Consider the following 14,611-nt stretch of genomic DNA (forward strand, 5'->3'; position numbering starts at 1 on the left):
TGTAAAAACGAGAAACGAGAAATACTATGAACCACATAAACAGACGACAACCACTGGACATCAGATTCCTGACATAGGACAGGTGCAAACAATTATTCAAACATTTTGTGCTGCAAACGATTACGACTTTTACACAAGGTTTATTTGATTTTTGACAATATGTTTGCTGTAATACATGCTCAAACAAATATAAAAAAGAAGATACCCATACCGCATAGTCCGCTATAAAAATCTCCGAAATGACAAATGTTAAGTTCTTCAAACCAGAAATTCTATGAATCTTTATACAAGACAAACCGATCTTTAATAAACGTATGAGTACAAACCTTTTGAAAACATCCACATTGCCTTGGTCATCATGTACGATATCTGTCATGCAGTAATTTTCTCCAGTTTTACAGGTGTGTGATAAATCTCTTCCAATCTGCCTACTGCTACATGGAACTGGTAGAGACGTGTCGCCACATATATGACAAGTCCGTGGACCTAAATGTATGAAACAAATATTTGAATATTGATATTCAATTGTCATCGATATATAATCAAACTAAACAAAACTAATCCAAAGAAAATTATTTGGACACTTAATTTGAGGAATGAACATTGTCTTCCCTTCGAATAGTAAATAACTATTGTCTGTTAGACAGGTTGATATGACAGCAATATGTCCTGATATACTTATATAATATTTGATTACGTTCAAGAATGATGCAGTACTAGTATTTAAAAATAAAACTTAATTATAATGCAGTGATATCAATACATTATACACAGTTGCTTTTTTTTTTAAAATACATGTTTAACCCTTGTCGTGCGGGGGTCGTAATATTACCCAGATCACCGTTATTTTGGCATCAATGGCGCTCCATACATTTAGAGGTCATCGTAATGCCATGATTTTTTGGAGGGGTGGGCTTACCTTCAAGGTCTTTAACACGGAGTTAAGAAGACTGAAACCTTGACAAATACTGTTAACCTAAAGGCATATTACGACTGATCGTGTTTATTATTAAAATACGCTGAAGAAACGACTACCTTCAGTTAATGTTAAAAATCGAATAATTTGGTAAATTTTGGTGCAAATGAACTTCTTTACACTGATGAACTTAGATCAGTTTCACTCCGACCTAACAGCTGTTGTGATAAAAGTGTTCACTAGTGTTTACCCTACATAAAAACTACAGATGGATGCATCTATTAGCATCTGTCGGACTTACATGTCGAGAAAAAGAACGAAAAAACGTCAAAATTGACGCTTTTAGCACCTGAGGACTAACTTTGGGGCAAATTCCCGCCTCCTAACCCCAACCACCCCACCCCGTGATCCCCTATCTGAGATTTATTGAAATCAGTATGCATCAGCATCAGGGTACAGCTCATTTTCATATCTTTTGCATATTTTTGCAAATACTCGAAATTTAGACAATTTCTGAAAACAACTCAGCATGGTAAGGGTTAACAAAAATGGGAAATATTTTAACTGGAGCTATAGAGTAGTCCGTGGGTGTTATATGCGTCATGTTGACACTGTTGTGACTAATAATCAGATGAAAACTAATGTTGGTTTGTTGGTGTTCAAAATAGAAAGATAAATAGCAAATGAATATCATGACGATAAGAAATAATGTAATATGAATAGGAAGCATGCTTGTACTGATCCAAAACACTGAGTCTGATTTTAAACGTGCTCGTTACTGGTTTCTTTAGTTTCAAGGCTGGTGCATCTTTAGTGGTCCATGAAGTGTTTTGCAGACCGTTGTTTTTATTTGTTTTTAAAATGTTTTTAATTTTATTTTGTCGGTACCTTCCTGACACATGGATTTCATTTCCCTTGGGTATCTTCCAGTAAGGTTTTATTTCGCATGCGTGCACATAATAATACAAGAGGTAAAACGTTGTTGATCCAACTTGTTTTTCACATATGTATATGTAAAAATGCCCAAAGGAAAGAACAGTTATTTTGAAATACTTGCCATAAAACATACGAAATAAACAGTATCTAGCTGTAGCTAATTTTGTGCTTTAAGTTAATAATAGTTGCTGTATATACTGTTTATTTTTGTGAATTGTTTTGTACATACATAGGGCTGTTTGTTTTCAATTTTGATTTGTTTTTAAATTTGCAATTTCCGTACTCTATACCTTACTATGCTGTATGGGTTTTGTGAATGCGTTATTAAAGGACGTATGGTGACCTACAGTTGATAATTTCTATGCAATTCGGTTTCTGGTATGAAGTATTCTAAATTCTAATCATGCAACATCTTCTCATTGGTATAATATTATGGAAGTACAAGCTTGAGAAGGATATTCGAAAAGAGTAAGGGCATTAAGGCCTGGTTTTGGCCCAAGAAAATAAAATGTTTGATAACTTTTTCAAATTGGAACATAATCTTTAGAAATGCATAGGGTCAAGAAATATAAATGAAAAACATTAAGATTCTTATGTGATGACGTCACAATTACGTCATAATATATACTGTTTTCACAAAAACGATGAAAATTCAGAATTTATGCAGTTTTCTATCTTTATTTCTATTGTGGAAACATCGTGCGCAGCCAAGAAACAACAAAATAATTTAACTGAAGCTTTATCATTACTATTGACAAAATCTCACCAAATATAAAGTTGTTTCTTGGGTGCGCACATACTTTTCCAATCGAAAATATACTTAACAATTTGATAAAAAACAAGGAAAATCACAAAATTTTACAAAATATGCAAATTAAGGCATGATTTGTTGCCATGGTAACTTGTTTAATGTCCAAAATTTTTTTTTTCTGAATACCTTCTACCTGAGATACTTTTCAGTAATTTTAAAATATGTATGATAACTTTTAAAGGAGTAGGTCCGGTAAGGGCCGATTTTGGCCTCAAATTTCAAGTTCATCTAACGAAAGTTTTTGGACACATTTTAAACACTTAAGTGTCTATTTCAATTGATTCGATTAGTTTATGTGAAAGATTTTAACTGATTTAGTCAATAAAAACGCTCTGATTCAAGCTTAAATATGAAAAATCTATCAAATATGCCAAAAAACGTCACTTTTCAGATGGTTTTTGTCAAAAATGAATGTGGCCGCATCCGTGTTCATCCTCAACCTTTATATATGTTTTGTATTATCATCAAATACAACTTACATTTCAATATTATGAATGAACACGAATGCGGCCACTTTCATTTTAGACGGAAACCGTCTAAAAAATGACCAAAATGGTAAAATTTTGAAGATTTCAGTAATTTAGCATGACTTAATGATGCTAAAACGCGATATTTGTGCATTGTATCGTCACGAACAGCTCATATTTATGTAGCAGAAGCATTTTACTTTCCAAAGTATAGCTTAAAGATTACATTTTCACAATTTTCTAAAACCGCTATATTTTGGGGCCAAAAAGGGGTCTTAGTGAACCTACTCCTTTGCAGTAATTTTTGGGCCAAATAAGGGCCTTATTGCCCCTACTATTGCCAGTAAAAATTGATGTTTGCATTATGTGATTTCAACTGGCTATGGATATTGTAAGAATATATTTGTTGTTTTTCACGTTTGCGCCATGATTATTTAATACAGTCGAAAAAAATATTTTGAAAAAAAAAATACAAAAATTAGAATAAGGGACAAAGAATCGCGAAAGATAGAGTACTTCGGAACAAACATGATTTATAACAAAAGAGGGACGAAATAACAACTTTCCTAAATGTTTCGTATATAAATTGATAAATTAATAAGAAACTCAGGTCCCAACTTCCTCAGAAAAAAAAAGATATTAGATGAATTTGGCTATTATTTGTATATTTATAAAAGAAGATATGAAATATGAACTAATATATAACAATTCTACAGAAGACTAATAAACACAGAATTTAACAACTTTTGATCACCTTACAGTCTTCTACAATGCAAAAAGTCTAGACTACCTAATCAGCTATGCAAGGTATCGAAATAACAAAAACAAAAAAATTCAAACGAGAAAACTGTGCGGCAATCACCCCTTAACCTAGGACAGTGGTTAACAGTACACATAAGAAAAACTATAAACATTATATGAAAAGGCCTTACTCTTCAGATAAGAACAAATAGAAATATGTACTTTTTTGGTCATAAAAACTTTTCCACTGTTTCGCATCTTTCTTTTGTTCGACTTTGAGTTTTCCTGATGAAGTCAATACATTACAGGGCGTGAACGCATAGAGTCTATCATGTATATAAAAATTATAGATCTATTTTCATTTTCTTCTAGAGTTTGTGGTTAAAACTGTGAAAATTTTTGTTTGTTTGCACAACCTACATGAATTAACAACTGCCTGTACTGTCTTGGCTGTGAAAACAATATAATCATTTAGCATTTAAACAAATGCGATTTAAGTCACAGTATATATTGTTAGATAATTGAACTAATATAGCATCACTAAGATGACAAATGACAAGGACAATGAATGCTTTGTAATTTATCGTTTGATAATTTTGAATTAAGGCAACACTATATATCTTACCGGCATTCAAACCTCGTGACTCGTTTGTGTAGTGCATGCTCAAGTTAAAAAAACACATTTCAAGGGAATCGAATATACTATAACTGAAAATAAAGCAAAACCGGTTGCGTTGATAGGTTAAACGTCTCGTGTAATCATGAACAACAGAAATATATTGTTGCTATAAATCGAAGTTTAAATACATATTGATACGGCAAATATTCTGCAACCTACATTATAAAGATATTTTTAGAATAATTACCTGTCGTTGTGGTAGTCGTAGTAGGAGTTGTAGTAGGAGTTATAGTTGAAGTTGTAGGCATTGTTTTAAAAGTTGTGGTAAGAGTTGTCGTGGTGGGAGTTGTCGTGGTGGGAGTTGTCGTGGAGGGAGTTGTCGTGGAGGGAGTTGTCGAGGTGGGAGTTGTCGTGGAGGGAGTTGTCGTAGTAGGAGGTGTGGTTAGAGGTGTGGTTGGAATTATAGTAGGATTTGTCGTGGTAGGAGTTTTTGTAGGAGTTGTGGTTGTACTTGTCGACGTAGGAGGTGTGGTGGGAGTTTTTGTGGTAGGAGGTGTGGTAGGAGAAGTCGTGATAGCAGGTGTGGTAGGAGTTTTCATGGTTGAGGTGGTTGTAGAAGGAGTTGACGGAGTTGGCGGTTTAGTAGATGTTGTTGTGGTAGCTGAAAAAAAGTATTAAAAACTGAAAAATATCACAGGTTTTACGTTAAAAGGTTTAATACGTGTTACATTTACATATGACTAACTGGTAGCACTCTATTCAAAACGGTTGGAAGGTTAAAATTATTACCAAGAGCATTTGCTATAAGTTGAAAATTTTAAAATCACCAACTTTTTTATGTCGATATTTGTAATATTTCTTGTAAACACAAAGTGCAAAATAAATTCAAACAACTTGAAAAAAAAAACAAATAATTATTTGTCAACTTAAGTGGAAAGGGTTGTATGATAGGCAGATATATGTATAATTATTTTTCTATACACATGGAAAAAAGTATTGCAACACCTGAATTTTTTAAACTTTGGAAAATCAGCTTCATTTTTTGGATGAAATATGATAAAATACTTGTGAAATAATATCCAATCATTGTTAATGATAACATTTTTACTAAAAAACGAATTAAAACATTTTTCAATATTAACCACAATTTTAATACCAAAATGATGTAATGTTTGTTTGGCTTTATAAATATTTTGATATGAGCGTCACTGATGAGTCTTATGTAGACAAAACGCGCGTCTGGCGTATTAAATTATAATCCTGGTACCTTTGATAAAATTGAGAAAGGAAATGGGGAATGTGTCAAAGCGACAACAACCCGACCATAGAGCAGATAACAGCCGAAGGCCACCAATGGGTCTTCAATGTAGCGAGAATTCCCGCACCCGTAGGTGTCCTTCAGCTGGCCCCTAAAAATATGTATACTAGTACAGTGATAATGGACGTCATACTAAACTTCGAATTATACACAAGAAACTAAAATTCATAAACAGCTGCGCCATGAGCGCATGATACGCCCGACGTCTTGTGTGGAAGTTTCATGCAATAATCATAAATAGTTTCTGAGAAAGTTTTAAGCAATAACCATATATTGTTTTTGAGACACGGCGGGACATTTGAAACCCCCAACCCTGTTTTTTTTAACAAAAAACTAAATATTACTAAAATAAAATTTTGAATCAAAACCAAAAAGTATACAGATCTTTAGATTAATATAACAAAGAAGTGTGTAAAGTTTTAAGCAATAATCATAAATTGTTTTTGAGATACGGCACAACATGTAAAAAAACCCTCCCCCTTTTTTTTACAAAATACTCAATAACTCAAAAATGAAATTTTGAATCATCACCAAAAAGAATACAGATCTTCCGATTAATATAACAAAGTCGTGTGTAAAGTTTTAAGCAATAATCATAAATCGTTTTTGAGATATGGTGCGACATGTAAAAAACCACTCCCCCTTTTTTACAAAATACTCAATAACTCAAAAATAAAATTTTGAATCATCACCAAAAAGTATACAGATATTAAGATAAATATAACTAAGAAGTGTTTAAAGTTTTAAGCCATAATCAAGAATCGTTTTTGAGATAAGGTGCGACATGTGAAAAAAACACACCCCTATTTTAGTTACAAAGTGCCGTTACTCAAAAAGTTTTAATCTTATTTTCACCAAAAAGTATACAGATCATTTGACCATCATAAGAAACAACAATGTTAAGTTTCATGAAATTTGGATAAGTCGTTCTCAAGTTACGGTGCGACATGTTTACGCCGGACAGACAGACGGACGGACGGACAGACGGACGGACACCGGACATTTGTATACCATAATACGTCCCGTCAAAATGTTGACGGGCGTATAAAAATCATACAAGACTAACAAAGGCCAGAGCCTCCTGAATTGGGACAGGCGCAAAATTGCGGCGGGGTTAAACATCTTTATGAGCTTTATGAGATCTCAACCTTCCCCCTATACCTCTAGCCAATGTAGAACAGTAAACGCATAACAATACGCACATTAAAAGTCAGTTCAAGAGAAGTCTCTAACTATTTACACTACTGGGTCGATGCCACTGATGGTTGACGTTTCGTCCCCGAGGGTATCACCAGCCCATGACCAGTAGTCAATGCTTCGATGTTGACATGAATATCAATAATGTGGTAATTTTTATAAATTTCCTGTTTATAACACTTTGAATTTATCGAAAAACTAAGGATTTTCTAATCCAAGGCACAGATTACCTTAGCTGTATTTGGCACAAATTTTTGGAATTTTGGATCCTCAATGCTCTTCAACTTTGTACTTGTTTGGTTTTATACATATTTTGATATGAGCGTCACTGACGAGTCTTATGTAGACGAAACGCGCGTCTGGCGTACTAAATTATTATCCTGGTACCTTTGATAACTATTTGTACAAAAAGTTGCATTTTTCTTGCAACTTTTACTGTAATTGAACATTAGAATGTCAGACATTTCAAAATAAAACTGAAGATGATAATTCACATCACGGTTGATGGTTATATGCCAAAGAATCAATACTTCGTGTAGCCTCCATTCACACGGACAACCGTCTCTTAACCTCTTCAGATCATGCCTGCCACTAATCGACGAATGTATTGCTGAGGTAATTGCAACCATTCCTGGTGACGGGCATTGTTTTTTCATGAAGCGTGTGAACTTGTGTGTCTTTTGGTAAACTTTACGCTAAATAATGACCCATATATGCTTAATATGGTTCAAATCCGGACCACGATTAGCTATTAATCGATTTCGAACAGTTCTTGGTTAAAGTCTCCTGTATGGCAACAACTCCTTTTCAAGATTGTACTGTTTGCGAATGATTTCTACCTTTACTCTAAGCTTGGTTTTCACTAGATGATGTTTAAGAGGGTGTTCCTGATTTCGGTAGGTCTTTAACATCATTTGTTGCCTAATTTTTGTTCACAAAACGACTTATAGTGGAATGGTGATGACCAACAATATGTGTAATTTTTCGCAGGATATACCTGTTCCTCATGCTGATAATCTGTCATCTTGCTGCATTTGAGAGTTGCGGAGGACCCATCACATTGTCTCAATCACTTAACTGTACAAACTTAGTTATTTTATGTCTTGTAAACGAAGAGTATAAAAACACCTGTTTTATGATTCACGGGTACAGTAGCTGCATGTGGAGATTAAAACTTTTTTATGTCTTGTAAACGAAGAGTATAAAAACACCTGTTTTATGGTTCACGGGTACAGTAGCTGCATGTGGAGATTAGAACTAATCGAGTCGTTATTTAAAAAAAAATTAAAATCCGGTGAGATTTAAATAATGTTTAACTAGTTCTATATCAATAAGTTATATCACAAAATAATAGAGGGTATTTTTTTCAATTTGAATTTCAATTAGATGTTGCAATACTTTTTTCCATTTGTATAAATAAGCCAAACCAAAAAGGACAGTGTAGAAAGTAAGAATAAACCAGTAATCGAATATCCCTAGAGTAAACCTTGAAATTAATTTACTTTTATCATTAATAGCCGACTAGGTATAGGACTATCCTTATTGCTGAAGGCCGTATGGTTGCATTTCATTGCGTACACCCACTTCATTTGAATTTTTGTGGATGGTTAATTTAGTAGTTATAATATCACATTTCCTTTTTTCGATAATGATAATAAAATTAAACCTAAGTGACGTAATGCACATGGGGAGGATAAACAATACTGCTATCATACTTATCTGCAAAGATCGCGTGGTCTTGTGTTTTTGATTGACGCTAAGGAAACGGGAGGTGTCAATCAGTATTACTACTTGGAGTAGATGAGATTTGTTTTCAATTTAAAAAGTTACAAAGCCCTTAACATAAATTATAAAAATGTCAATTTCTAGTGGCAAAATATAATAAAAGATACCTTATACATTTCACTACGTCTGAATTTTGGTCAATCATTACTCATGATCAATCAAAAGAAAATTTTTGGTATAATGTGTAGCTTATGGTGAGCCAATAAGACGTTTACTGAATTGACACAGATCGAAAGACTGTAACAATATCAATATGACGACGTCATTATTATAACACGTGCTGAATAACCGTTACCAGTACTGAGGTCATCATATCATTTAATGATCACAAAAAGAAGATTGAAGTTATTCTAAAAATAATCACGTAGATATAGTAATGAAAAAAAAAGTAAAGGGACTAATGATTAATCTAAACTATATAGATGAGCATGTATATCAAATTAAAAAAAATCAATATACGATATTTACCTGGATGTTTTATTGAATATTCAGTCACTGAAACAATGAAAAACTAGTAACTGTTAAAATAAATACATTATACTTATGATGTAAATTATTAGTTCACACAGTTAACAACGTCTGCATTATATCAGTGAAATTAAGGTTGAAATCAAGTTACACAAAATAATAAACAAAATAGTCGTATAAAAGTGGGGCTAATATATTTTTTAATACTGTATATTTTTTTTTACCATATTATGAATACCTTTTATACATAATAAGAGCAAACAGAAAGTATTTACATTCTTGTAAAAATATCTGTCATTAGACAAATGAAGCATTGACAACGTCAAAATTCGACATTAAACTACACAAAGGATACTTACAAAAACGTGTTGCACAATTAGCATTATTGCATATACATCCCGTTTCGTCCACATCTTTATACGACACACACTGTTTACCTATCTTTAAAAATAAATGTATCATATACGGAATACTCAAGCTGTGATAACATTTTAACTATATGGAAATTTAATCAAATTAAAATGTCAATTGTTCTTGAACAATTTAGAGGTCTTTCCTTTTCGAAATGTAAAATACATGTTCCAATAGTCGTAGAATGCATTGAAAAGCTCTCAAACACACATTACACCGTTAAAAAATGACAAAAACAACAAATTCAATAATCTGCACATGACCTTGACTTTTGACCTTGTAATCTGTGTGAAGGTCATTGGTCCACAATGTCATTGTAAAAGACCCCATGGGTCTAGGACTTGTCGTTCAAGAGTTAAAGCTAATTTTACCTTTTCAGAAACCGTTAACGGAGGTTATGCCCCTTACAGAAAGGTCAAATCTCTTCGGTCAAATGTAAAAAAGTTGCGCCTCATCCACCTCAACGTTTTTCACTATTTACTATTTCTGTAAGTATAATCGTTTTTGAGATATCGACTAAAAATTGTAAGGTCAAAGGTCAAGGTCAACCTTAAAAAGCTTTAAAACACAAAATTCGCTATATGGGACATGACCTTGACCTTTGACCTTTTGACCTTTGTCAAGGTCATTAGTCCCCAATGTCATTGCTGAAGACCCCATGGGTCTAGGACCTTTGGTTATATAGTAAAAGCTGATTTTCTCTTTTCAGAAACCTAAAACAGGGGTTATGTCCCTTACAGAAAGGTCAAATCTCTTCGGTCAAAAAGTAACAAAGTTGTGCATTAATGACCCAAACATTTTCCACTATACAACACTTCTGAAAGTATTAAGGTTGCTGAGATCATCCGATAACAAGGTGTTTGGTCAAAGGTCAAGGTCAACATACACATTTGACCTTGAGGTATTTTTCAAAGTCACATGAATTGATGATGAATGGTGAAAATCCTAGGTGTCTACATATAATCATATGCTTATCTGCTCGTTTTTCCATAAAATTGAATTGAAAAGATCGAGCGCAAAATCTTTGTTGATAAACACTACAATAATGTATGGACCTATGAACGGTACGGATAGGAAAAATACGGACTGTCAATCATATACATGGCCTATAAAACATGTTAAAAACAATCTTAATGTTCATATAAACCCACTAAGAAGGTTATATTATTCTTCAATTATCTAAAAATCAATTTTAAATGTACTAAAACTTTCATATTTAAAAAATTCACAGGGGCCATAATGCGAAACTAAACTTCTAACTGTGTATTGCTACCTAAATACCTATCCGGAACTCACCCTGTGAGTCGAAATATTTTGTCGGTTCGGAGTAATCCCTCCGAAACCCAAAAACCTTGTTATCTTTCCAACACCGTAACCGTAATAGGTAGAAAAAACACGGAGGGTGAAATTTGTTCAGGACCAGACTCCGGTTCTTCGTTACATTTGGATCGAAAAGATTCAATGACTCATTGGTAGGGTTATGCCCCTATAAAAATTAACCGGTGTCGGTTGGTAAAGCTGATTTTGTCTTTTCAGAAAACTAAATCAGGGGTTATGCCCCTTACAGAAAGGTCAAATCTCTTCGGTAAAATGTAACAAAGTTGTGCCGTAATGACCCAAACTTTTTCCACTATTCAAAACTTCTGTAAGTATAATGGTTTCTGAGATTATCCGCTAACAAGGTGTAAGGTCAAAGGTCAAGGTCAACATACACATTTGACCTTGAGGTATTTTTCAAAGTCACATGAATTGATGATGAATGGTGAAGATCCTAGGTGTCTACGACTTACGGTTTCTGAGTTTTGGTGGCCAACCGACACCGGTTAATTTTCATAGGGGCATAACCCTACCAATAAGTCGTTGAATCTTTTCGATCCAAATGTGACGAAGAACCGGGGTCTGGTCCTGAACAAATTTCACCCTTTGTTTTTGTTCTATCAATTACGGTTACGGTGTTGGAACGATAACAAGGTTTTTGGGTTTCGGAGGGATTACTCCGAACAGATAAATTATTTTGACTAACAGGGTGAGATCCGGATAGGTATTCATGACACCGATACAAAGTGTGAACATGAAAGCGACACCTCTTACGGTTAACGCGGATAAATTTATCAAAGTTTGGCGGAAGAATAATAATAAACAGAAGAAATACAGTAAGGTCTTTCCCTTTTGAAAAAGGAAAGACCTTAATAATAAACAGAAGAAATACAGTAAGGTCTTTCCCTTTTGAAAAAGGAAAGACCTTAATAATAAACAGAAGAAATACAGTAACGTCTTTCTCTTTTGAAAAAGGAAAGACCTTGAATATAGATCAATAGATTAATTTTTTTTTTATATAGATTTATAAATGTCAAGCATGGAGAGACATAAGTGAATTCAATTTTAAAGTCAGATATGCACAATATATTGCTTGTTCACAATTATATACACTTCTATCCTGACACAGATATGAGGTCGTTTACTGTTTTCTTTGTTTGTATCGAAATTGTAAAGTAATTTTGAAATTGAATCATTGCATAAATCCGACGTACGAAAACAACAACAGACTCAGGAACATTTATAGACTTTTGACATAGACACTAGTTCATTTAGCTACGGTAATATGGTACCACCCCTGATTTGGGTTTATACGTCGTTTTCTTTCAAATGTGTTGCTTCGAGTGTTACCGATGAAGGTTAAACCAGCAAAGCTGATTGGACACATACAATTTAACAAAAAAGAGGTCATTTCATTGTTTCCTGCTGAAAACTGCAAAATTCCCTAAAAATTTCATACAGGTATTGTTATGTTGATAAGTTATTGTTCATTAACGTTTATTCCGAATATCCTTTTATTCAATACTTTTTGTTGACCTAAATTTTTGTGATACTGTTCGTCTCCGCATTAGTTCCCTCATATGCATATATGTGGTCATGTACTTTCTATACTTTCAAAGGACTTGTGATAAAATATGTTCTTAATTTGTGTAGATATATCCACATCATGCTTACATGAATGACAAGACATCTGCTTGTGGCAACTCCCTGGTATGTTATTAACTGACAGAACATCTGAAAGTATATATAATTACATGTGGCACATATATACTTTAAAAGTTGAAACCAAATAAAAAAAGATCAAAAGTATCAAATGTCGACGATAAAAATAATGATAATATAGAAGAAAAATCTGTTACAAAAACAGGCTTGTAAACATCTGTGCATGATAATGATAATACGATACTTGTTTTACAATAACTAGGTCGATGGCTCTGCTGGTTGAGATTGTCATCTAAAGGGTATCACCAGCTAAGTGGTCAACACGTGTACAAAATTTTATATTAACTAAGAATTGTCCTCCCCGGGATCACCTGAACTTTCTTGTTTTTACTATAAGTTAATAAACAACTACTGGGTTGTTGCCACTTTCTGATGGATGGTTTCCAATCGCGGATATAGCCTGCCTAGTTATCAGAACTCCATTGTTGATATGAAATGGTCATCATTGTAAATTTACTGTTTAGAAACTTCGTACTTCAAATGGAATATTCACCATACTCGATTCACTGATTAGTCTTTCGTAGACGAATCGCAAGTCATGTGTACGAATCACTTGGTATATTTTGTGAATATATATCAAGCAAAGATTATCAATTTTTAGTTTGATTGCAATGAATAATCCCTGTGCAGCAAATATTTTGGTTGTATGCAATCTTCAAGTGGAATAACACGCTGTACTTACATCGCTTCGACATGATGCTTTGTCGCATAGATATTCTGGATCTGAAAAAAGATGTAGTGTATTTTAAGCTTTAGGACTGGAATTATTGCTGAATAATGGACACAATTTGACATTAAATAGAGTACCAAGTCTCTAATGAGCATTCAAAGAATTAAATATCTATTAAATTTTCTAAGGTAGACAATATGTGTCTGCGTTTTTCTTTCTTAATGTTTATTTTATTTACACAAGTAATATTACGTATATTCACTCAAAAGTCCAAGAATGCATTTATCTATATTGTTTTTTCAGGGATTTATGCCAGGGTTATGTCATGTGTGCTAATGTATTGTATAACTAAACTTTCGTCAGTCCTGGTTATTTATTGAAAATCTCACATGCGTGGAATATATGATGGACAGTCTTTAAATTTATCAGAAGATATAAAATAATCAAAATCGAAAAAGCTTCAAGATACTAAATAAAGGCAAAAGTAGAATACCGCTGTTCGAAAGCATAAATCGAAAGAGAGAAAACAAATACGGATTGCAAACTAAAACCGAGGGTAATTTATCAACTATTAGAAGAAAACAACGAAACAACAGATGCACTACAGTGCAAAAATAAAACCAAACGACAATGTAACACACACAGAAATAAACTATAAGATAACAACTGCCATTTTCCTGACTTGGTACAAAAAAAACCTGGTTTTGTGCCTAAACCAATTCTCGTGCTTTTATGGCAATGTTAAATATAACACTAAAAGGACAACATTATGTATGAAAATATAGTTGGCATTACGTGTTATGCGTAAATAATACAAATTACTCATTCTTGGTTTGAGTTTGTCGTAGTTAACCTAAATTTGACTAAATACCGCAGAACAAATGCCTTTAAATACACTCATCATAGATACCAAGACTAAATTTTGTATATACGCCAGACGCGCATTTCGTCTACAAAAGACTCATCAGTGACGCTCGAATCAAAGTTAAATAGAAAGTACGAAGTTTAAGAGCATTGGAGGAATAATGCAACTAAGCAAATAAAATTAACTGCATTTGAATTTCTTTAATTTTCTTTTCTCATTAGTGCGTTTCTAGAGAAACCGGTGTCATTATCACTCATCAACATTATTCATTCGAATGCAAAACATCGGGATGAGAAACCTTTCAAGATAGATGAATAACAAAAAGGACACAAAAAGAATACCAACATTTTAATATGAATTTAACATTC

General features: G+C 33.3%; 1 protein-coding gene across 1 annotated transcript in view; it reads right to left on the minus strand.

The window, feature by feature from the left end:
* LOC143063282 (uncharacterized) overlaps window positions 1-14,611 on the minus strand; it is a 42,492-nt gene that overhangs the window by 1,210 nt on the left and 26,671 nt on the right. Inside the window, exons 10-15 of the mRNA XM_076235338.1 lie at window positions 13,391-13,431; window positions 12,661-12,720; window positions 9,618-9,699; window positions 9,259-9,285; window positions 4,738-5,151; window positions 327-486 (exon numbers count right to left, since the gene is read on the minus strand). Of these exons, the coding sequence (XP_076091453.1) occupies window positions 327-486; window positions 4,738-5,151; window positions 9,259-9,285; window positions 9,618-9,699; window positions 12,661-12,720; window positions 13,391-13,431 (784 nt within the window). The remainder of the gene's footprint in view (window positions 1-326; window positions 487-4,737; window positions 5,152-9,258; window positions 9,286-9,617; window positions 9,700-12,660; window positions 12,721-13,390; window positions 13,432-14,611) is intronic.

This window comes from Mytilus galloprovincialis, chromosome 2, assembly GCF_965363235.1.
Source record: "Mytilus galloprovincialis chromosome 2, xbMytGall1.hap1.1, whole genome shotgun sequence".
Lineage (NCBI taxonomy): Eukaryota > Metazoa > Mollusca > Bivalvia > Mytilida > Mytilidae > Mytilus > Mytilus galloprovincialis.